Source organism: Macaca thibetana, chromosome 15 (genome assembly GCF_024542745.1).
Source record: "Macaca thibetana thibetana isolate TM-01 chromosome 15, ASM2454274v1, whole genome shotgun sequence".
Classification (NCBI taxonomy): domain Eukaryota; kingdom Metazoa; phylum Chordata; class Mammalia; order Primates; family Cercopithecidae; genus Macaca; species Macaca thibetana.
In genome coordinates, this window is record NC_065592.1 from 23,129,862 (window position 1) to 23,156,813 (window position 26,952).

Here is a 26,952-nt window from a genome sequence, read left to right on the forward strand (position 1 = left end):
CGTATCTGACTCCAGTCCAAATGTCTACCCTTTCACAAAACTGTAGCCTCCAGGGTAGTCCTCAACAAAGCGTTGGCACCTTGCTGAATCTGTTTTTCCATCTGAGAAATGGGCCAACGGAAGAATCAAACTTCCATTCTGGGGAGGTCGAGAACCGGGACTCCCTAGGAAGGGCAGTGCTTTGGCCCCATGTCCTGTGCTCTGATAGAGCGCTGCACTAGAGACAAGTTTATCCATGAACACATTGCTCTGTAAAGGAACGTTTTGCCTACTCAGCTGGGAGGCCGACAGCAGAGGCAGACATGGGGAGTACACGCTGCAGCCCCTGTCCCTGCAGGCTGAAGGTACCCGGGAATCCAAACCAAGTGTAGTTTTGGGGAGTCAGAGGTGAAGGTGGAGGAGTCTTACCAGTTGGGAGGTGACCTGGCCTGAGATTTGAGGGAATCTAGGGCACTAGGCATCTGGCAAGGACGAGGTCTGATACAGGACTGACTAGCCACGACCTGCACTCCCCGAAGTAGTTTGGGGCCAATCACCTATTCTCCAAGGTGATTATACTGTACAGCTTAGGAGCACAAAGGAGTTTGAAGTAGGATGGTCTTGGATTTGAAATTCCCCTTAGCTATGTGACCCTGCACAATGATAAAACAGTAACCAAAAACAATGACTAACATCTTTGAACATTTGCTGTCTGGCTACAGCTAAGGACTTCAGGTGCATAGCTCACTAAATCCTCATAAGGACCTCATGAGATAAGGCAGCTGATGGTTAACCTACACCTGTTGTGTAACCTAGGCGGTTACACAACAAGGCCACCTGTGCCTAAGTATTGGAGCCCAGATTTGTACCCAATTCTATCTGAGAACCCACTCTTAACCTTGTTTACTCTTTCTCCCCATTTTCTAAATTTCTAAGTGAAGTTTGCCAAGAAGATAAACCAAGATTATGGTAGTTTGTACTTAATGATAACTATATTTGAAAAATTGCAATTAGCAGGTAGGGGATAAGGGAGAGGTGGTGCCAAATGATTTCTCACTTAGACTAGTTAGGGAGACTTTGCACTTGTTTTTATTTTTATTTTTTTTTCCTGAAAACCAGAGTTATCAGCCCAAAGTATAAATTTAGGACTGTTCATAGTCTTACACATATACATCTTATATATGTATGTATATTTATCAATACAGACATAATGATGTTTCCCTAATTACACAGGAGTATTAAAAATACTCCTGGGGATCTAACTCAAGCGTTTTGAAAAGAAAAAAAAAACTCTCTTCTCCCTTTAAAAAAAAGTAAGTGTTTGACTCTTCTTTAATGTTTAATTTACTTACCAGTTAAATGAATTATTATACCTCCCACAAACTCTTAGAGTAGAATAAGCATTCTAGGAAATGCACTCATTTTTATCTTATAGCTTGACATATCCTGGCACAATATTAGACTTTCTCTTACACAGAGGCGTTTAAAAAATAATGTTTGTGGAGTGCTTTAAACACTCTTTATTCAGCATTTTAAAGTAACAGATTTTTATTTAACACTTGAATCACCTGTATCAGTGGAACCACCCAAGGAGTTTACTTTGACTGCTGCCTAGACAGAGCTGATTCATCAAGACAGGGGAATTGCAATAGAGAAAGAGTAATTCATGCAGAGTCAGCTGTGCGGGAGACCGGAGTTTTATGATTACTCAAGTCAGTCTCCCTGAGCATTTGGGGAACAGAATTTTTAAGGATAACTTAGTGGGTCAGGGGAAACCAGTGAGCCAGGAGTGCTAATTCATGCAGAGTCAGCTGTGCGGGAGACCAGAGTTTTATGATTACTCAAGTCAGTCTCCCTGAGCATTTGGGGAACAGAATTTTTAAGGATAACTTAGTGGGTCAGGGGAAACCAGTGAGCCAGGAGTGCTGATTGGTCAGGGATGAAATCATAGGGAGTCGAAGCTCTAAGATTCGAAGCTGCCTCCTTGCAGTAAGTCAGTTCCTGAGTGGGGGGCCACAAGATCAGATGAGTGAGTTTATTGACCTGGGTGGTGCCAGCTGATCCATCAAGTGCAGGGTCTGCAAAATATCTCAAGCACTGATCTTAGAAGCAGTTTAGGGAGGGTCAGCATCTTGTAACCTCCAGCTGCAACTCCTAAACCACAATTTCTAATCTTGTGGCTAATGTTAGTCCTACAATGGCAATCTAGTCCCCAGGCAAGAAGGAGGTCTGGGTTGTAGGAGGTCTGGTTGAGTATAGGGTTGTCACCATCTTTGTTTAAACTATAAACTGCAAACTAAATTTCTCCCAAAGTTAGTTTAGCCTATGCCCAGGAATGAATAAGGACAACTTGGAGGTTAGAAGCAAGATGGAGTCAGTTAAGTTAGATCTCTTTTACTGTCTCAATCATAATGTTGCAAAGGCAGTTTCAGTCCCTCACTTTGGGTTTTGTAACACCTTAATCTTAAAGTGTAGGGTATGAAGATGGGAAAAGGCTGTTGATTGCTCTGGCTTCTTCTTGCTGACAGGGGACATAGTGGGAATGGGAGTGAACCCCAAGGTGAGAAGAGTGGGACCACTTTGCAAGTATCTGACCGGCTCATGCAGGTCTGGCTGGGCTTCCAAGGCTTGCATGGCAAAATCATTAGTGCTTTCACCTATAGTTTCAGTACAGTATTTAGGTGAACAGCCTACTATAAGGTAAATAACGAGTCCTAGGATGAGGAGTACAATTCTCAAATTTAAAAGCAAAGATTTGAAAGCATTAGTTTGGGGACTTCTAACCCACAAATAATTTAGGATTTAGTCAGAATTGTACAAAAAACTCAAGGACAGCTAACAACCGCTAATAATAGGTTTCCTTGTGAAGCATAATTTTTCTCCCTCCAGACCCCATTTTTATTAAAAACAAATCATGATAGAACTGATTTGTTTACAGAAATATACTTTAGTCTTACTATACTTGGCCTGATTATTTGTATGAAGTACAGCAAGAATAATTATTTTTCTCTTAGGGTCTTCTTTGTTTAAATTGGCTTTGATGGAACTCTGTTCCATGAGGAATCTCAGATAAGAGTTTTTAAAAGCCAAGCTCATCCATGGGTTTGTACCCTCAAATACCTATGAGTTGGGTAAATTCCTCTCTTCTCAAGGTCCCAAGGTAGCTCACAGGTCAGGAACCTTGTGCGGGGACTGCATAGACAAGGTATGAGGTTAGATTCCACAAAGGGCTTTAATTGGCTCTATACATTAACTTTGATTCTTTGAAGGAAGCATGCCATTCCAGTGAAAGCCTTGGTAAAATAACCAATTTCTCCAATTGTGTCCTGTTACAAGAGAAAACAGATTCTTATTACACTTACGCAATTAACTGTACTGCCATAAATTCAGAATACTTACAAATAGTTTCCATATTCAGGAGAAATCAGGTAGAGAGAAACAAATATGCTTTAAAATTTCTTCACAGAAGTATTTTTTACTCACTTGTTAAAAGTTGCAAATAACTCTAAAGAAATATGCTATCTTGAGTGAAAATGAAAAGATTACCAATGTTTAACACATCAGCTATCTATAAGAATCCTAGAAGTTTCATTTTTTCCTCTATTCCAATAAAATGATTTTTAAAGTTATCTGAGACCTGCACTTAGAGTGCTATATCTGATTATAAACTGCCTTTTGAAAAGGACAAAAGGAAGACAAAATGTCTGTGGATGACAAAAGTCTATAGCCACTATTAAGGCTACAATTGACTAGGAATCTTGGTTACTTCTGTGGCATACAATAATTTTATTTAACAGTTATAATTATTAATAATGTACTCTAAATCATATCAGAATTATAGAAGTTTCCCATATTTTTTGGAACACATACTAGTAACATATTTATACAAATACAGTCCAAAGAAAACCAAACACTATTCACCCTTCAATTTGAAAGTTTTTCCTTGATTCTAATGTCACAGTCTCCAGAGTTTTTAATCAGAAACCTGCATTTAAGAGTGCCTGTTAAATTTTATAGCTGATTATAAAACCATCTGTTAAAGAGGACCAAAATGAGACAACAATAGTATATGGATGACAAAAACATTTTAGGACAGCCACACTTGAAGACACAATTGACAAGGGAATTTGTTACCTCTGCAGCACACAGTCATTTAACATAATAATTATAATTATTACTGATAACATATACTAAGTCATATTAGAATTATAGAAGTTTTACATAATTTTGGAACACACGCCAATAACACATTTACGCAAATGTTCCAAAGAAAGCCAAACATCATTTCATATTTACCAGTGCTTCTTGTATGAGTTTCATATGAAATAAGCCAAATGTCATTTTAGGACTTCAGAGGATTTAATATCTAAAAGATTAGGTTAGAAAGAGACGTAATTTATAATTCAATTTTGGAAAGTTTCTCAAATAGCAAAGGTTTAAAACACTGAATATTATAAAATAGAATCCCAGGTCACCGTAAGTCATCCATTTGGCCAAAATGATAACCATAACTAATTCATTTGGCCAAAATGATAACTTCAAAAATTTTTATTAAAAGAAGAAAAACCTTTACTCTGATAGAGGAGACTTAACTTTCCAAATAAGACCCAATAAAGATAGCATGAGGCTGACTGAATTTGTCTGTTTTCTGTCTTCCCTTTATATCCCTGCCATTTACCCAGAGGGTAAAACAAAACCCTTTCCTTATCTTTTAACATTACATAAAAATCATCTTCAAAAGAGAAAACCAGATTTCATGTTTCCATTAGTGCATCTTTAATGTTAAAACCAGTTTTTTAAGCAAAATTTTATATCCAGTTTTAATTAGTTTGATCATAAGGTAAGATTTTCGTAAACTGTTTCGAACCCTTTACAATTTTCTATCAAACAGATCAATTTTCTAAGAAAACCTTGTTATTTGGACATATGGGCCCAGATTCTGGCCCCACATCAGTATGATTTTAATGTTTTAACCTATGGAAAAATGCTCAATAATTTCTTTCAAATCTTAGCCAAGTTGTTTATACCCACAGAATGTTTTTTTACAAGATCAACCCTTTAAAGCCCTTTTCACTTTGCTTAAACCTTCAGTTTTGTTCTGTTACACTTTTAGTTTAAGGCAATCTTTAAAACCCTCTAAACTAGACAAAATTACATTCCTTTTAACAAAAGCCATATCTCCAAACCTTCTTATGATCTTTTACCAAAAACACATTCCCTACACACCTTGTATGTAAAACTGTTTCTCCAGTGGTCTCAATAACATGTTACAATGTTAACCCTTAGCAACTTTTATTTTTAGTGAAAAACCTGATAAGTAAGTGATTTTAATTATGTACTGGGGTGGAGCCTAGGACATCAGACAGAAGTGACAATAAGGTCTGACTCTTTTTATCATAGCTGGTGGGCATGGCTCTTCATTTGTCTCCAGGCCTTATCTATAATCTAATGCCCCAAAGTAGGTAAGTTGAACACTTTTCAAAAGTCAAGGAAACAGTTTGACCTTAAAGCATTTAACAAATATGATATCTGACCTTAATTTATACAAATGTCTACATTTTTAAGACATTTTATTTTACCAATAATTTTTAAAACTGTCTTTATTTCCAAAAGATGACTGAAGTCATGTGAACAAAAAGGCACTAAAGTTTCTATTTTTCTGATAAAATATTTGATTTAAGTGCTTATTTTTCTAAGCCAATTACTCAGAGCTCTTTTATATGTAAACGTACACACATATAAATAGACAGATGCTTCAGCACTTGTAACATTTTTCATTTGCCAGTTTATTAATTGGATTACTAGCTTCAGGGTGGAGCCCTTGGAGGAACAGGGCCAGGAAAGCATGCCTTTCTAGGGTCAAATAGGCAGCAAATAAGCAGCTGAAGGCAAAGACAGATCCGCAAAATTAAGGGTGCCATTTTATACTGGATCCTGGGTCCCCAAAGGGAGGGAAATACTATGGGAGAAGACAGTGCAGTGCTTCTACCCTGCATTTCATTGCAAGGCAACCCAAAGCCAGTCAGCCTATTTTGTAATCAGCCCATCTCTCATGGGAGTCTCATCTCCCAGTAGGGGATGGGGATGTTTCCTTATCTTCCAGGTGGCCAATAGCATGCTTCTATGATCCAAGTGTGGAAAAAGTCAAGTATCCCTGGTAAGCACTATTAGCCATTCCTTAAAGTATACTTCCTACCTAGTTGTTACACACCAAAACTCTCTCATATTGCCAAGTAATTTCTGATATCCCCCAAACTCAAAACTGTCAGATAATACAATGCAAAACAGAACAGAGTGTTTGATTTTGAGATGGATCCATCCACTTTTAATTCCTGGGTTTTAATGAAGGAAACAGAGCATTTTTTCCAGAACGGAGTCTGTGGCTCCTCCTCTGTCTTTCCCAAGGAGGCCCAGGCTATCAGAAGTTATCTTAGTGCCTCTTACGTATGCTTTAAGAGTGGCAAGACAAAAAAAATGGAGATGAATAATTCAGTTGGTTGAGAAGGAAAAAAACCTTTTTCCAGAAAAGCAAGTTCCAATAAGAGAAAAACATAAAGGCCTTTTAAATATATCTATAGCTTGTTTATCCACTTTTAATTAAGCTGAGTTTTAACCATAGTGCTCTTTAAAAATAAATCATTTCAAATCTCTTATTACCTGGCTTTAGCCATGCCAAGCAGCCAATATTTCTAGCTTCTAAACTTTACCAAAGGTAACTTCCTAGGTGCTTCAAAGACATGGTACGTAGTTTCTTTTTTACAAGATGTAGAATCTCCACAAGGTAGTTCAGATACAGGAAAACTCAAGAGAGGAAATCAGAAACTACCATGGGGGGAGGCGGGGAACCTCAATAAATGACAATGTAACACTAATAACAAACCAGAAAGAAACCATTCCAGAAACCAACAATTGAACCCAGGCCACCACTTTCAAAAGATAAAGCCTTGGCTACTGGGCTATTCAGTACTGAGCAATTTCTATTGCTTTTCCTAGAAGGAGCCTAGAGAAGCCAATTTCAAGCTTGCAAGGCTTTGAACTGCTCAAGAAAAATTTTTATGGCTAACTATGACATGAGCCTGCAAATCTCTGTCCTCTGGATGGTGCAAACCAAAAGAAAGTATCCCCACATGGTCACAAGGTTGAGCTCTTAAGGACACAAAACAAGACCGAGGAATTTTATACTGTATTGGTTTCAGGGACCCATAGCAAAGTTTATAACTGACCAACCTGCCAAACTGGCTTGAAAAGCAGGCTTATAAGGATCCTAAATCCACATTCTGTCCTGTGATACCCCTCTGTCCACTACAGAACACAGAAAGACAAATTCTTAGCACAAAGTACACCAGATTTGCTACAGCCTAAGACTAGTCTCACAAATCCTTTTTTCTATTAATCAAACCCTGGCAGGGGAGACAAATAGTTTACTGTTTACCCAGACAGAGAAAGAGAGAGAGAGAGAGAAATCTGGCTGGTAAGAATTTCTTACCCTTTTTGCTGGCATACCAGGTTCCCAGGTTCCTTTTCTCTGCAGCTCCTAGAAGAACGGAGTGGCTTCTGTGGTGTTCAAGCCACTTTACAAGAGAAAATCACCCTTTACTGTTTTGTGGAACCACAGACAAGATTCTTAGTTTGCAAATGCTGCCCAACAGGCTGCATGGAGAACCGAATTAACATTTTTCATCCCAGCAAAATACACATAACAAAACAGACATTAGTCACCTTGTTCAGCACCCAATATCAACCTGGCAAAGCTCAAACTTTTTCCCTGTTGGTCCCTGTTGTCTTTGATCCACTCCAGGTGGGAAGGGATGACCTCTAAATGGTAATTCACAATGGGGTCTCTGGGCAAGGCCAAGAGCAGATGGTCACCCTGAGACAGGCCTGTTGAGCTTTCTTTAGGGCTCGCCAAATGTAACTAGACAAATAATGAGGGTTCTCTGAGTTAAGCCTGCTGGACTTCCACCAGCAATTCCTTCTGAGATCCCCTCCACATATACAAACACACACAAAGACACGACAGACAGAAGGCCTTCCAAATCAGATCCCTGACCAAGAACTCCAAGAGTATCCCTTCCAAACTATCCTCCTATTCTCCGTCTGAGAATCCTCTTCGAAATCCTCCTGAATGAGAAGTCTCCCAAACCAAGACTCTTCCTACTAGTTAGACAGAACTAACCAAGAACCCCCACAAGGAGCCAAACAGACACCCTGCAATGGGGATACAGACACAGACACACCATGATGGAGCTGTAAACAGACTCCCTGCATTGGGGCTACAGACACCCTGCCATAGGGCTACATACCAGTTGGGAGAAGGAAGGAGGTATTAGAAGCACCTAGGATAGTCACCAATCCAAACACCCTACAATGGAGCTACAGACTGACACCCTGTGATAGGGCTACAGTTAAGGGACATCTCCCCAGGATTATTTCTCCATTGCAATTAAATCCTTGCACACTGGATCAGCAGTACCCCACCAATAGAGCATCAGAGTCAGCCCCAGTCCAAAAGAACTAGGCAGCCACTTGGGCTGGCCTCTGGATCCATTGCTGGAGGGTGGGGGGCACTGAACCATGAGCAGGTAGCCACATGGGCAATCCTGGACAAGCCCCCAAATTTGTAACTGCCCAAGGGGTTCACCTTGCCCACTGCCTAGACAGAGCCAATTCATCAAGACAGAGGAATTGCAATGGAGAAACAGTAATTCAAGCAGAGCTCGCTGCTGTGTGGAAGACCAGAGTTTTATTACTACTCAAATCAGTCTCCCTGAGCATTTGGGTAGCAGAGTTTTTAAGGATAACTTGGTGGGTGGGGAAAGCCAGTGAGCCAGGAGGGCTGATTGGTCAGGGATGAAATCATAGGGAGTTGAAGCTGTCTCCTTGCACTGAGTCAGTTCCTGAGTCAGGGGCCACAAGATCAGATGAGCCAGTTTATGTAGGGGATTGGTCAGGGTGGTTGGAGAAATTATAAAAATTATAAAGATAGTTATAGGAGATAGACACAAACCTTCTTGGAAGGCCGGGGAGGTAGCATAGCTTCAATAAAAGATTTGGCTGAAGATAGCCTAGTCCTCTTTACCTTTAGTTGATAGCAAAGAAACAAATAACAAGAGACTGTGGGAAGTTTTATCTAAATAGCTTGTTTACTCTCATTGTCCTAAAACCAACCTTTAATCATTCACAGGCAGGATGGCTCTCTCCTGGGGAGGGCAACCAGATTAACTGCCCACAGGTATGTTGATTCAAAGCCTTTGTCATTAAATCTGTGCTGAATAAATGCTGGCAGGGCCAGCTAGTAAAGGTGCACAGCTGCCACAACTGTCTGTGTGGCCCGGCCCTGTAGCTGCTCTTTCACTGAGTATTGGTGTCTGAGTATGTTATTCATCTGTCATGCAGCTGGGGTCTGTGGGTCAGAACCTGGCAAGTTTATTGATTTGGGTGGTGCCAGCTGATCCATCAAGTGCAGGGTCTGAAAAATAAGCACTGATCTCAGGAGCAGTTTAGGGAGGGTCAGCATTTTGTAACCTCCAGCTGCATGACTCCTAAACCATAATTTCTGATCCGTGGCTAATGTTAGTCCTACAAAGGCAATCTAGTCCCCAGGCAAGAAGGAGGTCTGCTTTGGAAAGGGCTGTTACCATTTTTGCTTAAACTAGAAACTACAAACTAAGTTTATCCCAAAGTTAGTTCAGCCTATGCCCAGGAATGAACAAGGACAGCATGGAGGTTAGAAGCAAGACGGAGTCAGTTAAGTTAGATCTCTTTCGCTATCTCAGTCATAGTTTTGCAAAGGTGGCTTCATCAGTTTGCTAAGGTTGCAGTAACAGTACCACAATCTAGGTGGCTTAAATGAAAAATTTATTCTTTCACAGTTTTGGAGCATAGAAGACACAAATTAAGGTGTCATCAGGGCCATGTTCTCTCGAAGACTTCTAGAGAAAGATTATTCCTTGCCTCTTCCAACTTCTGTTGGCCCCAGACATTTTTTTGCGTCATGTGAGCATAATTTCAATCTCTACCTCATCATGGCATTTCCTCTGTATGTATGTCTACACATTCTTTTAAAGCCATCTGTCATATTGGATTAAGGACCTGCCCCACTCAAGGATGACATCATTTTAACCAGTTACAACTAAAATCACCCCATTTGCAAATAAAGTCACATTTTGATGTACTGGAGATTAGGCTTTTAACATATTTTGGGGGAGGACAAATTCCACTGATAACACCACCCTAGGAGCTTAATATTGTTAGTTTTCTTTCATTGTCTTTAAAATAGGTATAACAATAGTTAACACAGGATTGTTGGGAGCAAGATGAGATATTATGTAACTGGTGAATGATATCCAGTTTTTTGGTGTGATGAACAAAGAATTGGACAAAACCCACAAACAAAGCAAGGAAGGAATGAATGGATTTATTGGAAATGAAAGTACACTCCACAGTGTGGGAGAAGCCCCAAACATAAGGACCAGAATTATGTGGAGTTTAAATACCCTCTAGATGATTCCATTGGTTACTTGGATGTACGCTGTATGTAAACGAAGAGGATGAAGTAAAGTTACAAGTTATTTACTTGGCCTATGGCCTACCTACCGAGAGGATTTTTCCTGTCATAGCTTAAGTGGGAATCAGCCTTATGTTCCCTGCCTCCAGACCCTGTTTTCCTGTCTCAATTGGATGTAAAACATATAGCACTTTGCCTAATGTGTAATAATGTTCATTATATTGCATTTGTTATTAATAATATAAAATAAGTTTGCTTATTAAGGACACCATTGTCTAGAAAAAGTGAGGGCTTTGTAATCAGACAGAACCCCAACACCACCCAGCTGGAAAGGTATTTTTGGGAAGAGATGAAAAGATAATTTGAAATAATTATTGGTATCTTTTTGCAACTGACAAGTTCTATAACTTTGGGCAACTAACTTTACCTCTCTGTACTTTGCTTCCCTCCTCCGCAAGATGGGGGATAATAGTAGTCATCTACCACACAGAAATGTGAGTGTTTGATGACTTAATAAATCCAAAAGGCACCACCTGGTAAAGAATAAGTGCTCTGTGGATGTTAGCTGTTAATACAATCATTATTACTGTTATTATTGTTATTACTATCCTCAACACAATAGTCTCATTTTCTTCTCTCATTATCAACTGAATTCTGAGGAGGAAGAGAATATGGGAGAGAAAATGTAAGAAGTTAAAACTCCTATACAACCTAACAAATATGTCTGAGTCTAGAAGTTTATAATTACTAGAATTTTTTATGAGACAAGATCTCATTCTGTCACCCAGGCTGGAGTGCAGTGGCATGATCTCAGCTCACTGCAGCATTGACCTCCCTGGCTCAAGTGATCCTCCCACTCAGCCCCCCAAGTAGCTGGGACTACAGGCTCATGCCACCACACCTAGGTAATTTATTGTAGATATGGGTTTTCACCATGTTGCCCAGGCTGCTCTTGAACTCCTGAACTCAAGCCATCCTCCTACCTCAGCCTCCCAAAGTGCTAGGATTACAGGTGTGAGTCACTGTGCCCAGCACTATAATTTTTATGAAACAATATAAAATTTTATGTGTTACTTATCAGTCATTATATAACAAATTACCTCCAAAACTTTGCCACTTGAAACAACACACTTTTTTTCTCTCACAGTTTCTGTGAGTCAGGAATCCAAGCACAGGTTATCTGGTTTCTCTCCTTCACAGTGTCTTACAAAACTACAGTCAAGTTAATGGCAGGAGGTGTGGTCTCATCTGAAGGCTGAAATGGGGAAGTAGTGATTTCCAAGATGACATATATATTTTGATGAGATTCAGTTCCTTAAGGGTGGTTGGACCAAAGTCCTCAGTTCCTTGCTGACTTTTTGCTGGAGACTGCCCTCCATCCTTTGCCACATGAGCCTCTTCATGACTCATTTGTTGTTTTTAAAGCCAGCAAGAGGGAGTCTAATACAATGGAAGTTACACCTTTTGTAACCTAATCACAGAAGTGGCATCCTCTCAATATTGTCATATTCTGTTGGTTGGGGGCAAGTAACTCAAGTGGAGACGGTTATAACAGGCGGTAAATATGAGGAGGGGGGATTGTTGAGGGCCATTTTAGAGTTGTTCCCTACCCTCAAATTGCTCTCTCATCATCTCTTTTTCTTTCCTCCTTCCTTTTCTTATTATCTGTTGGTCTACTTAGTTCTACTTTTTGCTGAAACTCTGACTCTATCTCCATATGATGTGATGTACTCGGCCCCAAATTTTTCAGTCTAGCCTATACCTGATACTTGGTAAGTGCTCAATAGATGTTTGAATTCAATTTAAATTTAAAGCATAAAAGAGCATTTTAAAAGAGTCAATTTTATCAACCACCTTAATATAATCATGATGTTGGTTATATTTATCTAATTGTAAACATTTACTAAGTTCCTCTTACTCTGTTAATACATATCTATAATAATTCTAGGTATTCGAAAACTTTCTTTTCTAATAAATATAAATTTTGGCATTTTATTTACTTAACATGAAAAATGTTTGAAATAATTTTTTACTGGCCTTTATAATTGCCAAACTGGCCACCTAAGAGTTTGTCAAGTTGACAGACCCAACTTTGAACATTGAACAAGCTCAAATAAGATTGCAAAAATGTCCTTGTGCAGATACATTTTTTTCCCTTTCTAGTTTATTTCCTTGAGTTGATAATGGAAACAACTGGTCCAGAATTTTGAAGCTTTATTTTAATATCATATACATTTATGTTCATTGACCAGACCCAATTTGTAATGGTTTGAACTTGTATGGATAGTCAGAGGTCAGAAATAATAATGTTATTGCCCAGAGAAAATTCCCTGTGCAGTGCTAACAACCTCAACTCAACTCAATGCTAAATGAGGGCTGCTGGGAAAATTTTTCATAGGCGTAATTCCTGCCAAGCCCTGAATCTCAGCCCCAGTCCCAGATCTCCTGCTCCTCTTTGCTCCAGTATTTCAGCCAGCTTTCCTCTTTATAGTTGCTACCATTAACCACTCCATCAACTGGCATCTGTAAGACTGCCGGGCCACAGACAAAGAGACAGTCTCCTTTACCCAACCCCTCACCTCCACCCAATGTATTATTTTCATGTCACTGCTTATCTATTCTTCTGTTTTATTTTGAAGAATAGGAAAATGTTATTGCTTTTTAAAAATACAATATATAAGCCTGGGCGCAGTGACTTATGCCTGTAATCCCAGCACTTTGGGAGGCCGAGCTCCCCTGACCCAGCCACTCAGTCAGACTTGACCAGCCCTCCTACCTGCTGCCCTTGTGGACCCTTTGTCCAGGGAGATTGTCATCATGATCATCATCATGGTGATTACTAGCATTTATTGATTCCTTACCATGTTCTAAGTACTTACATAGTTTAACAGTACTAGTTATTATAAACAATAAACCCTTAAATCTCAGTGGCTTAATACAATTAAGGTTTTTGTGTTTGTTCAGCATCCCAAATAGATGTTTTTGATTGATGGGTGGCTTTATGAGAATTAGTGCAGGCTGGGCGTGGCAGCTTATGCCTGTAATCCCAACACTTTGGGAGGCCAAGGTGGGTGGATCACTTGAGGTCAGGAGTTCAAGACCAGCCTGGCCAAGATGGTGAAACCCTGTCTCTACTAAAAATACAAAAATTAGCTGAGTGTGTTGGCATGCGCCTGTAATCCCAGCTACTCGGGAGGCTGAGGCAGAGAATTGCTTGAACCTGGGAGGCGGAGGTTGCAGTGAGCCAAAATCGCACCACTGCCCTCCAGACTAGGTGACAGAGCAAGGCTCTGTCTCAAAAAAAAAAAAAAAAAAAAAATTACAATATGTAAGAAATCATTGCTAAGCTGGATTTCATTGAAATGAAAAACTTCTGCTCTGTGAAAGACAATGTCAAGATAATGAGAATACAAGCCAAAGACCGGGAGAAAATATTTGCAAAAGACACATCCAATAAAGGACTGTTATCCAAAATATATAAAGAGCTCTTAAAACTCAACAATAAGAAAACAGCCCAATTAAAAAAATGGGCTGAAGACTTTAATATACATGTCACCAAAGAAGATAGACATGGCAGATAGGCATATGAAAAGATGCTGCACATCAAGTGCTGACAAGGATTCAGAGCCACAGGAACTCTCGTTCATTGCTGGTAGGAATGCAAAATGTGCAGCCACTTTGGAAGGTGGTTTGGCAGTTTCTTACAAAACATTACAAATGTACTGTTTTGTTTGTTTGTTTGTTTTTTAGATAACAACTGCTATTGAAGTTTAGAGCAGCAGCGTAGGTCCCGCTGTCTGTAGAGCAGGGCTACTACATAGGCAGTGTGTCCAAGGTAGCAGCCCTGCAGATGTATTTATACCCACTTTTAATTACATGAAAATTAAGGAGTGATTTATGCAGAAATTCCTAGAATAAGGGTAACTTCTGGTTCATGGGATCGTTGCCATGGAAAAGGATGGTAACTTTTAGGTGTTGTCATGGCAATTATGAACTGACATGGCACACTGGTGGGCATGTCTTGTGGAAAATGGCTTCTGCCTGACCCTGTTTTAGCTAGTCCTCAGTCTGGTCCAGAGTCTGAATCCCCACCTCCAGAGCTGAGTCTCACCACCTACCTCAATGGCACTTTGGTGGGCACATCTTATGGAAAGCTGCTTCTGCCCTAGCCCTGTTTTAGCTAGTCCTCAATCTGGTCTGATGCCTGAGTCTCCGCCTCTGGGGTTGAGTCTCACCTCCTACCCCCCTGTTTTCACTGACTGACACACTAAGTCATTTCTAGCCCACTAAGCCCAGCCATCCTTACATCTGTCCTAGCAAAATACTGCATTCCTTTCATGTCCTTTAAATCATAGTCTTACCATGTGATCTTGCAATTGTGCTCCTTGGTATTTGTCCAAAGGAGTTGAAAACATATATCCACACAAAAACCTGCACATGGATATTTATAGCAGCTTTATTCATAATTGCCCAAACTTTAGAGTAACCAATATGTCCTTCATAGGTGAATGGATAAATAGCTTGTGGTACATCCAGACAATGTACTACGTTGAACAATAAAAAGAAATGAGCTTCTAAACCATGAAAATACATGGAGGAAGCTTAACGTATTAGTAAGTAAAAGAAGGCAGCCGGCCGCTGTGGCTCATGCCTATAATTCCAGCACTTTGGGAGGCCGAGGTGGGTGGATCACCTGAGGTCAGGAGTTCAAGGCCAGCCTGTCCAACATGGGTGAAACCCCATCTCTGCAAAAATACAAAAATTAGCCGGGCATGATGGCGGGTGCCTGTAATCCCAGCTATCCAGGAGGCGGAGGCGAGAGAATCACTTGAACCTGGGGGGCAGAGGTTGCAGAAAAAAAAAAGTCAATCTGAAATCTACATACTGTATGATTCCCACTGTATGACATTCTGGAAAAAGTAAAACTGTGAAGAATAAAGATTCCAGGAGTTTCCAGGTTTCCAGGAGTTGGGAGCAGGGGATATGGATGAATAGGTAGAGCACATGGTATTTTTAGGGCAGTGAAAATACTCTGCATGGTACTACAGTGGTAGATACATGTTATTATACATTTATACAAACCCGTAGAATATTCAACACCAGCACTGATTACTATGATAAATTACAGACCTCACGTGGTTATGATATGTCAGTGTACGTTCATCAATTGTAACAAATGTACCACTCTGTTGGGGATGTTGATAACAGGGGAAGCTATGTGGCAGGTGGGTCAGGGGGGCACGAAAATAGAGAAATTTTCTGTGCCTTCATTTCAATTTTTCTGTGAACCTAAAGGTGTTCTAAAAATAATCTTTAAAAAACAATACAAGTGAGCACACATTTACAAGAAAGAATCAAAACAGTACATAATGTAGAATATGAAAAATCTCCCCTCATTCTATTTCCCAACAATAATTTTCCTTTTCAATTTTGTGTAATCTGGCAGCCGTCTTTTCTCAATGTTTTATTAAGGAAGATTTTAAGTACACACAAGGAGAGAAAATGGTATAATAAATCTCTATGTATTCATCACCTAGCAATAATTGTTGTCAATATTTTGCCAACTTTGCTTCAGCTATTGCTTATCTGCAATTTGTTTTTTTGTTGCTAGAGTCTTTTAAAGCAAATCCCAGATACAGCATTATATTATTCCTTCTGTAAATATCCCAGTGTATATTGCAAACAGATAGTTTTTTTTTTTAACATAAGCTCAACGTCATTATCACATCTAGCATTTCATATTCAAATTACCTTAACTGCTTCAAAAATATCTTTCATAGTCTGTATATTTAAATACAGATCAAGGCCGGGTGTGGTGGTTCACGCCTGTAATCCCAGCACTCTGGGAGGCTGAGGTGGGTGAATCACTTGAGGTCAGGAGTTCAAGACCAGCCTGGCCAACATGGTGAAACCCTGTCTCTATTAAAAATATGAAAATTAGCCAGGAGTAGTGGTGCACACCTGTAGTCCCAGCTACTTGGGAGGCTGAGGCAGAATAGCTTGAAATGGGAGGCAGAAGTTGCAGTGAGCCAAAATCATGCCTCTACACCCCAGACTGGGTGATAGAGCAAGACACTGTCTCAAAAAATAAATAAATAAGTACATATAAAAATATAAATAAATAATATGGATCAAAATGTCTATATGGTGTTCTTTTAATCTATAATAGTTCCACACTTTAATTTTGCCCATGTTGTTATTTGTTGAAGATGTCGGCTCATTTGTCCTTTAGAACTATTCAGATTACAGATTGAGCTAAGTTCTTCCTCATGGTGTTAATTTGTTCCTCTTTTTTAGGGATTCCCCACCTGTTTTTGTCTTATAGGCTCCTTTTGTAGAATGAAGACTATAACCCCTTTTCTCAGAAAAATGTTTTAAAATAAAATAAAATACAAAAGACTACAAAAGAAATAAATTAGGTCAATCCATAATTATCAAAATATTTTAAAAGTATGATACAGTAATATATGTGCATCTTTATTCATGATAAGATCTAGTAGAGAGTCTATTATAATTCTAAGTTGGGTCAACCATAAGTATTTTGAGATTTGTAATAACTGTAATGTGATAGAAGTACATGTGAGTTTCATTATGTCAGTCATAGGAAATGTTAATACTACTATATTTTGTTAGTGGCATTCATAATTTAAGGAAATAGTAAATTGCAATGATAAGATACTAAAAATAAAGGTACTTTTTTTTCCCTGTACAAGTCTGCAGACCCCCAAATTCTGTCTGTCATCCAAGGAGTACCACCTGAATTACACAGGATTGCCGTGTGCATCTTATAGAATCATATCAGAGGCACTTAATGCCTGTTGTACTACTTTTAGTCACATTAAGTTTGATCAGCAAGTTCAGAACCTATCAGTCCAATCCATTCATTAGAAATTTTCTCATTAGCCTTTCTCTTAGTAGTTTTAGGATTCATTGATGATAGTTGTCTAGATCTATTCTTTTATTAGAAATTATGAAATGGTAATTTTATGATTCTGTCATTATTACTGCTCTTATTACCTGCAGTATTTCCATAAAAAATGTGATTACCCTGAAATCCAGTTCAAAGCATGGCTGATAACTTCATCCTTTTATCAATTTTTAGAACAATATGTTTGTCTCCTAGCAGTCTCTAATAGTAACTGATGAGCTTTGTTAATTTGGTTTTTATTTGTTTCTTGGTTTTGGTTTGGCTTTGGTTTCAGTTTTCAGAACATTATGAATTAATGGAAGTTTATTTGTTTGATAAATGTCAATCAATTGCAATTATTATTGTTTTCCTTGTTCGAATTGTTTAATGTTAGGCCAATGTGATTCTCTTTAAGTTGGTTTGTATGTCCTTTTGAAATGACTTCATTAGTCCTGACCTTGTTTTTTGTTATAACAAAACATCCCAGGCTCAGCTTGTACCATACTTGTTCCAGACTTGGATTCAGGAATTTTTCCAAGTATCCTTTGTTCCTTTTAATGAAAAATAGCATTTAGAAACCAGAATCTGGGCAGTAGGGGTATTTATTGCCTAGTACATTATCCTTATTTCTAGGCCTTTTCAGTTGGCAGAGCTATGAAATGTTTTTATTTTTTCAAAGAGAAAAACAAGTCGTAAGTTTTTATGATTTCCAACTGAAATTTCAGTTTACATAATTTTTCATAACACTTCTTAATACCTGAATTGGTTGTCTGTAATGCTGAAAAAGCTTAGTTCCCAATCACAGTAAGGTAATGGCTTACTTGCTATAGCCCACAACAGACAGGTTATTATTTCAAAATAGCAATACCAATTGTGTCAGTCCATTTTGTGTCACTATAAAGTGGTATCTGAGACTGGGTAATTGATAAGGAAAAAGGTTTATTTGGCTCACAGTTCTGCAGGCTGTACAAGCATGGCACCAGCATCTGCTTAGCTTCTGGTTAGGCTTCAGGAAGCTCTTAGTCTTGATGGAAGGTGGTGGAAGAGTAGGTGTATCACATGGCAAGAGAGAGGGAGCAAGAAAGGGAGAGGGAGGGAGGTCCCAGACTTTTTAACAATCGGATCTCGAAGTAACTCATTATCACAGGGAGAGCACCAAGCCATTGATGAGGGATCCACGTCCATGACCCGAACACCTCCTACCCCATCCCACCTCCAACACTGGGGATTACATTTCAACATGAGATTTGGAGGGGACAAACATCCAAGCTATATCACCAATATTACAGCTAGTGGTAAGACCATTACATCTAGATTTGCACATCATTTGTGTTTGTTCAGCATCCCAAATAGATGTTTTTGATTGATGGGTGGCTTTATGAGAAGTAGTACAGGCTGGGCATGGTGGCTTATGCCTGTAATCCCAACACTTTGGGAGGCCAAGGCAGGTGAATCACTTGAGGTCAGGAGTTCAAGACCAGCCTGGCTAAGATGGTGAAACCCCGTCTCTACTAAAAATACAAAAATTAGCTGGGTGTGGTGGCGCACCACTAAGCTGTAAAATCAAAATACTGCATTTAAAAGCCACTCTAAATATTTATTTTCTCTATACAGCTATATCAACACTTTGATGTAGAGTTATAGATATTTTTTCAGTCGGTATATAATTTGTAGAGATTGTTTTTGTTTTTCTTTTGTGATTTAAAGAAAAATTATGTAAAACTTTTGTGTGGTGCAAAGCTAAAACTTAGAAGATATACTGCAAAACTCTGGCTTCTATTCTTATCCCTGGATTTTATATATATATAGTATATATATAGAGAGAGTGTGTGTGTGTGTGTGTGTGTGTGTGTATATATATATAGTACTCCCTTCTTTTCTATACAAAAGATAGCACTTTAAACACTGCTCTGAACTGGACATGGTGGCTAACACCTGTAATCCCAACACTTTGGGAGGCCGAGGAACATGGATTGCTTGAGCTCAGGAGTTCGAGACCAACCTAGGCAACAGAGAGGCCCAGTGCCTATTTAAAAACAACAAAAAACCTTAAACATTGTTCTGCACATTCATTTTTTCCATTTAGTAAAATATATTTGTGATTACTACAATCACATACAGTATTATTCTAATTCATTTTTAAGTACATAGTACCCCACTATTTGGATGCTTCATAGTTTTTCAACCAATTACCTGTTGATTGTCCATAGACTACTATGGTAAGAGATTTATTGCTGATTACTGTGACATAATGGGCAGAAGCAACAAAAATTGAATATTCAATTTCCAGAATTTATAACTACCTTAACTTGAATCTCTAGCAACGTAGCAGAGTGGGAGGCAGCCTAATATTGTGGAATAGTGCTTAGAATTAAGGAAGGTCACAATGGCAATCCAGGTGTTCTTGGATCCCTGAATTTCCCTTTGTGAGCTTCCATTTGCTCATCTTTAAAAAGCAGTAATGAAACGTACCTCTCACTGTTAGGATTTATAGAGACCAAAGGGCATAATGTATGCAAATCAAGTAGCAGAACATCTGGCCTGGAATATGTGCCTGTAAAATTGTAGCTATTGTTAATATTAATTTTACTGATAGCCTCAATGTAAGACAGGCAATCTCTGATGAGTTTCAGCCCTTTTAGTTTTTGTTGAGTGGGCTCATTAATCCTTCTCCTGGCCCCTAGCAGCAGTTTACAGGGCAGAGGAGAGCTAATGGAGAAGTAACTCTTGAACATGTTTTCCAAAAGTAATGCCTACTAACATGTTTAAAGGTTGTCTTTTAACATGAGTATTTTAAACATTTTGTTAAAAATAAGAAGTTAGAAATGTGAAAGCAAGACTGTGAACCCCCAGGAAAGTGGTAAGAGAGTAGCAGCTTGTTTTCTAATGGTTCCCTTAACTGGCTAATGGTTCCTAGATGACTCCAGCCGATGTTCATACCCTCCTGGATGTTTGAAACTGGCAACCTCCCACTGGCCCCAAAGTGGCCTCCCACTGGCCCCAAGGTGGGCTAGTACACCTTGTTGGCCTGCTCTCCTGCCTCAAATATGTTCAGGTGGGACAATCTGGGAGTCTATCTAAAGCAGGCCATTAGCATCTCAGAGGCCTCCAATTCCGTAAGCCTTGTCCAAGAATAATCGTTTCTGAGCATTTCCTCTTTGACTCCTAGCCTGAGAAGTGATTGGAAGGAGGAGGAAGGAATTGGGAAGGAACTAATCTTGGAATCTCTTCTTGAGGGGTAAGTTTTAAACAGAGTTTTTAAGAAAGTAAAACAACTTGATCCCAAGAAAGAGAAGGCAGTTCTCCTGTTAATGATCCATCGCAACTCCTTTGGACAGAAAAGGGGCTTTGGAGTCAGGCTTATGAATGCCTAATGACCTTCGACTGCGGTCTGTCACTTCTTGGAAACTCTGTTTTTTCAGCTGTATATTATAGTTTTAAAAAATTATGACATTACTTGTTCAAGGCACTGTTGTGAGGATTCCACGAGATCCACAATGTCTTGCATTTGGCAAAGAATAGAAGTTTGGGAAATGTGGTTTTCTTTTCTATCTTCTCTGTTTTCCGAGCACTTTTCCTATCACCATCTTAAAAATAAAACTGCATTAAAAATAAGACTATGTTGTTAGAATAATACTAGTAATAGTAATAATAACAAGAACTGGCATGTTTTGGGTGGCTACTAAGTGTCTGGCATGATCCTACATTTTATATATATTTATTTTGAGATGGAGTCTCACTCTCATTGCCCAGGCTGGAGTGCAATGTTGCAATCTCTGCTTACTGCAAACTCTGCCTCCCAGGTTTAAGTGATTCTCCTGCCTCAGCCTCCCGAGTAACTGAGATTACAGGTGCCCACCACCACACTCAGCTAATTTGTGTATTTTTAGTGGAGACAGGGTTTCACCATATTGGCCGGGCTGGTCTCGAACTCCTGACCTCAGGTGATCCGCCCACCTCAGCCTCCCAAAGTGCTGGAATTACAGGCGTGAGCCACTGCGCCTGGCCCATTATCTTAAATCTCAACAACTTTATATTGTCAGTGATATTAGCCTATTTTATACATAAAAAGCAGAGACTACTATGAGGAAGAAGCTTGTCTATGGTCACATGCAGGACTGTGGCTAGCCTGTAAGTTACCTTTTATATGAATTAGGAAGAGGAGCTCCTCTACTTGTATTCAATTGCATGAGCACAGGCATGGCAAGTGAAACTGAGGCTGGATTTAGTCCCCACCCGCCCTTTTGCCTTGTCATCTTTTTACAGAGCTCAACTTGTGTAACTATACAAAGAGGCCCTGGTTGCATGCCTAATTTTGACCAAACTGAATTTCACATCCAGATGTATATGAAGTTCAGACCACATCCCTTCCATTACCACCTTGGAATTTTTTCTCTTCCTGTCTCCTTTAAGATCCTGCTGCATCAGTTATCTTTTTTCTCTGCTATATCTTCAGCATCTCCTTCTCCATCTCTGTTTTTTCACTCCCAGCCAACATGCCCCATCAGATCTCTACACTTGAGTACCACAAGGATTGAAACAAATTATTATTCATATTTTTCCCCCTTGTGCCTAGCTGTAAACCTGGCACTGAATAGGCCTCAGCAAATGCTCTTTCAGAATTCTTTTAGTCATTGTACTAAGCTTCCTTGCATCATAGCTAGCTTTTACTGTTTCCCTGGCTTCCCTCAGTGCAAGTTGCTTTGCACGCTATGATCGTTCTTTGGCAAGGATCAGAACAGAGGTTTCCCCAGAGCAATCATCTTAAGTAGGCACTAGAGGGCAGCAGGAGATCACATATGACCTTTTTTTCAGCCTCCTATTACTGGCCACAGCCTGCCTTGCCTCAGGAGGAAGAAGTAGATGTTACCCTTCAATGCCGACTGATTCCTCATTCTGGCCAAGACACTGGCCACTACTAGGCTACTGGGCAGCGTCCAGGGGTCCCTCTCCCACAGAGAGTGTGACCTGCCTCAGAAATTTAACTGCTTTCACTTGAAGACATGTATCCTCTTGCAAGTTATACTTTATCATGCTGTGCCTCAGTTCTCTCATTTGTAAAAGGGGGCAACAATCCCTACTTTGTAGGATGATGGAGAACTGTATGAGATCATAGGTGAAAATGGGCTAGCACAACATATCTTGTTTTATTCCTAGAAGAGTTGGATGAGGAATTAGTATCCCCATTTTACAAATGAACACACTAAGGTTGGAGAGGTGAAGTGACTTGACTAAGATTTGAAATCAGGTGGTCTGACTCAACAGTTTTGGACTTATGCATTCAATTCTACCCTGGTCTACTGTCTTCTTGTAGGTAGAAGACAGGTAATTTAAGGGGAAATTTTTGACAGTTAAACCATCAGGCAGGTTTCAAGGGAAGATTTTACAGATTCAGACATGTACAAGAGTTGAATAATGCTAGGATGAATGCCAAGGGCTGGAACAAATGACCTCTGATGATGCTCTTGACACCCTAGCATTGGATATTTTTCATTAAGTTTAGTTTCTCATTTATCTTCTAATCCAATATTTAGGTACTAAAATCATTAGCATTTTACAGATGAAGAAATGGAGACTTAGAGAGGTTAAGGTCTTGTTCCAAGGTCACCCAGCTAGAAAATGAAAAAGATGGAATTTAAACTCAAGCAAAACACTGTGCTATAGCTGCCCCTCTGTAATTGTGCTTATTACTTATACATTTAGGGGAAGAGCTTCCAAATTCACTTAGATTAGGAAATCAGTTGTCCTAGGGTTTGGCAGTTTTATAATTCTGTCTTCTTATTTTTGGAATCTCCACTGTTGCTTCTTTCCATTCCCCAAATGTGTGTGAGTGTGTGTGTGTGTGTGTGTGTGTGTGTGTGTGTGCTTGCAATATGAACACAACACATACACCACAACATACACATACTCATACACATATACCTTCTCAGAAGCTACCCAAGAGTGCCCCACGGTTCCTGGAATAGGAATTTCATCTACCTAGTTAGTTGTTTAATTTTAGTATGACCCTACACCCCAACTAGAGACCAGGCATGAGTACTGTAGATAAGGCATCTAATAGTGTAAAGTGCCTAACTCTGGGCGTGGGTCTGATGCTTAGGATGAGAAGTGTGGTTCCCAGATGAGAAGTTAGTCTAAGTTTAATAGTCTTTCCACAGTGGAACTTGAGACCTGGAAAGGTACTAATTTCCACATCTTTAGAAATGTCCAGGAATAAATTGGAGGATTATTTGGTGGTAAATGAAAAATTAGATGGGATTTCTGACCGGGTGACCTTCAGAATGCTTTCCACCCAGGAGACCCTATTAGCCCATGGAAATGGGTGAGGGAGGTTGGGGTCATTGCCTGGGGGTAGGAGGTAACGGGAAGACACAAATATTTGGAACGGATATGACTCATCCTGTAGGAGTGAAAACTGGTGCTGAAAGTTTTTCAGAGAGGAAATATGGGCAGTGGAAAGAGCAGAAAAACTGGGTAGAAATAGCTAGACTAGTTACTAGCTGTGTGACTTTGGTCACATTACTTTACCTCTCTGATCTATCAAGTGTACATTAATAAAATAAAACGAAGACCAACTGTCTTTGGAGCTGTGGTGATAAATTGGGATAGTTGGTCTGAAGTCTGATAAGTGTTGCACTAGTGGAGTAGGAGTCAGATTTATGCATTCATCTATTCATTTGTTCAGATATTTACCTGCAGACTGTCTACATGATGTCCAACAGTGAACTCTGTGCTGCGAATGCAAATGTTCATTAACAATGGCCATGGTCATTGTTCTCATGAAGCTTATGGTATATTTGGAGAGAAATATATTCATTTAATTATTATATTAAATCAATAGAAATGTGACGTGTACTATAATGAGGATATAAACAGTTCAGTTCATAGTGCAAGTTGAGAATAGTTAAAATATAGTCTGTGAAAACATGTGTGCTCAAAAGTATATACATATGAGTTGATTCTGCCACTCTTTGTGATATGTTTACTGGGTTAATTTCCCTCTACCTCTAGATGAAAATCTTAGCAGACCACATCTAATCTATTATCACTTATGGAATAGGCAGCAGCACTATCGATATTTTACATTGCTGACATACGTTCAAATCAGGAATTAGGATTTCCAGTCCAATAGTTTAATCAAACCTTTGACAAATAAAATCTCCCTATCTTTCCCAATAGGAGCATTAAGAGGTGGGATATGGTTGGCCTTGCACCTCTGCTTCCCTTTCCTTCCCAGTATAAGCAAAAAAAAAAAAAAAAAAAAAAAAAAAAAAAAAAAAAAAAAAAAGAGAGAGAGCAGTGGTCAGGATTAGGAAGGTCATACTTGCTCTAGAATTATTTTACCTGGCTTTGCAGTCTCTGATCCTGGCATCTTTAAAAAGCTGGCCCTTTCCCTTGGGGGCTTGTTCAGGGGCTTTTCATCGGTCCCCATTGCTTGGGACTTCTCACAAGACCTGAACAATGCCATTTCTCTTTGGCTGGCTTCAGTGATCCCTTCCTACCTACTGTTTCTCTGGCTTCCTACCCCATGGAGATTCACTGTGGGGGACCCATCACTCTGTTAGATTCCTCTTGGGTAGAGCTTAAAACAGTTCCAGGCCAGTTCTTTCTTCTGTGTGAGCCGTATACAGTTCAGAGGAAACAAGCATTTTTCACTGGGCAACCTCTGGGGGTTTGGGCTAATCCCCATGCAGCTCCTTCTGTTGGTATAGGCCACTACAGCTTTTTCAGATGAAGATGGAGCCTAGTCCATTTTCAGTTCTGTTGGTATAGGCCACTACAGCTTTTTCAGATGAAGATGGAGCCTAGTCCATTTTCTTGACAGTTGCTGAAAATATATCCAAGTTCTCCAAGTGTCACTCCTGAGGGTTCCTCTCACAAAACTTAGAGTTAGAAGATAGCATTTAACACTTGAGCTGCCTAGGGTGCTGAAGACTCCAAACATGGTAATAGTTCTTTGCAAAACAAAAACAAAAACAAAAAAAACTTCCTTAAATCTCTTCTTGCAAATACAAAAATTAGCCAGGCATGGTGTCATGTACCTGTAGTCCCAGCTACTCAGGAGGCTGAGGCAGAATTGCTTGAACCCGAGAGGTGGAGGTTGCAGTGAGCCGAGATTGCGCCACTGCACTCCAACCTGGGTGACAGAGCAAGACTCTATCCATCTCAAAAAAAAAAAAAAAAGAAAAATCTTTTCTTGGTGCTTTCTGACCTCTCTTTTTTCTTTTTTGTTTTTTTTTGAGACAGGGTCTCACTCTGTCACCCAGGCTGGAATACAGTGGCAGAATCTCGGCTCACTGCAACCTCTACCTCCCGGGTTCAAGTGATTCTTGTGCCTCGGCCTCCCAAATAACTGAGATTACAGGCGTGTGCCAACACCCAACTAATTTTTGTGTTTTTCATCGGGATGGGGTTTTGCCATGTTGGCCAGGCTGATTTCAAACTCCTGAGCTCAAGTAATTCACCTGCCTCGGCCTCCCAAAGTATTGGGATTACATGTGTGAGCCCTGTGCCTGGTCTAACCTCTTTTTATGTCTTTGTTCTGGCTGAGTTTTCTAGAGTTATGAAATTGGTTAGATTTCATCTCCTTTGTAAATTCTGCATCTAGGGGCATGACTTTGGAATTTTACTTCTATTAGGCCTTGGTGTCTCAACAGAAATTTCGATTTTAATGTCGTGTAACAACAACAGCAATGTAATTATAACAACTACAGCAACAACAACAATAACAAATAATATTTATTGAGTGCTTAACTTGTTCCAGGCCCCTTACTTAATCCTCACAATAACTCTTTTAGGTTGATACTATTATTTATAAAGGGCACACTAATGATGCTGGACTTTGATTGTTGGGCTGAGGAAGTTCATATTGCACAACACAGAAGTGCAGGCCTTGCTAATGGCATTTCAGCTGGCTATTTTCCCCTTCTTAAAGATATTTGTGTGGGTCCTTGAGTCAGGCCTCAGAGCAATTGCTTTCCTCCAACAGGAGACAGTAACTCCGCCTAAGAAATGATCCAATTTCAGTAATTCCTGGGAGGCCATTGCTATAATAAAGGCCATTCTTTATGATATGAAAGTCTCACCCTTTTCCCCTCTCCCTTAATGTTTCTAATTTGAGCCCCTCTGGTCCCTGTGGAGCTTTTAAATGCTTCAAGTGCAAACCTAGTGCCAAAGCAAGCCTGTCTGACTAGGGAGGCAGAGCCCTGCACTGTTGCCGAATATTGAACAAACATCCGTGCAGCTTTGGCTCTCCCAGAAGTCCTTAGTCTGATGCTTTGTTTTGTTTTCTGGATGAGGGCAAGCGGTGCCATCACCTCCTGCCGAAAAGCCCTGGCTGCCCTCCCAACAAGGAGTTGTCACTTCAACTGAGGCTTTTTTTTTTTTTTTTTTTTTTTTGGTGGCAACAAAATAATACCCAGCAGGAATTTGGGAGGAGAAAAAAGAGAGTTCAGTTGGCAGGTTCTCAAATGAATGGGTTGTAGTGTCATTGGAACTGAATTGGGCTTGAAACCAGACATGATCCTATTTTGGAAGCATTGTTCAGAGGGATGGGAAA

At 39.7% G+C, this 26,952-nt stretch overlaps 1 protein-coding gene across 5 annotated transcripts in view; it reads left to right on the forward strand.

The window, feature by feature from the left end:
- The window catches only part of ASTN2 (astrotactin 2), a 988,433-nt gene that overhangs the window by 735,766 nt on the left and 225,715 nt on the right, over nucleotides 1-26,952 (forward strand). Inside the window, exon 1 of one of the 5 annotated variants that reach the window (XM_050759614.1) lies at nucleotides 221-344. The exons of the other annotated variants lie outside the window; for them this stretch is intronic. Within the exon in view, the coding sequence (XP_050615571.1) occupies nucleotides 236-344 (109 nt within the window). The 5' untranslated portion in view covers nucleotides 221-235. Of the gene's footprint in view, nucleotides 1-220; nucleotides 345-26,952 lie in introns of those variants that run through there. 5 annotated transcript variants of the gene reach the window in all.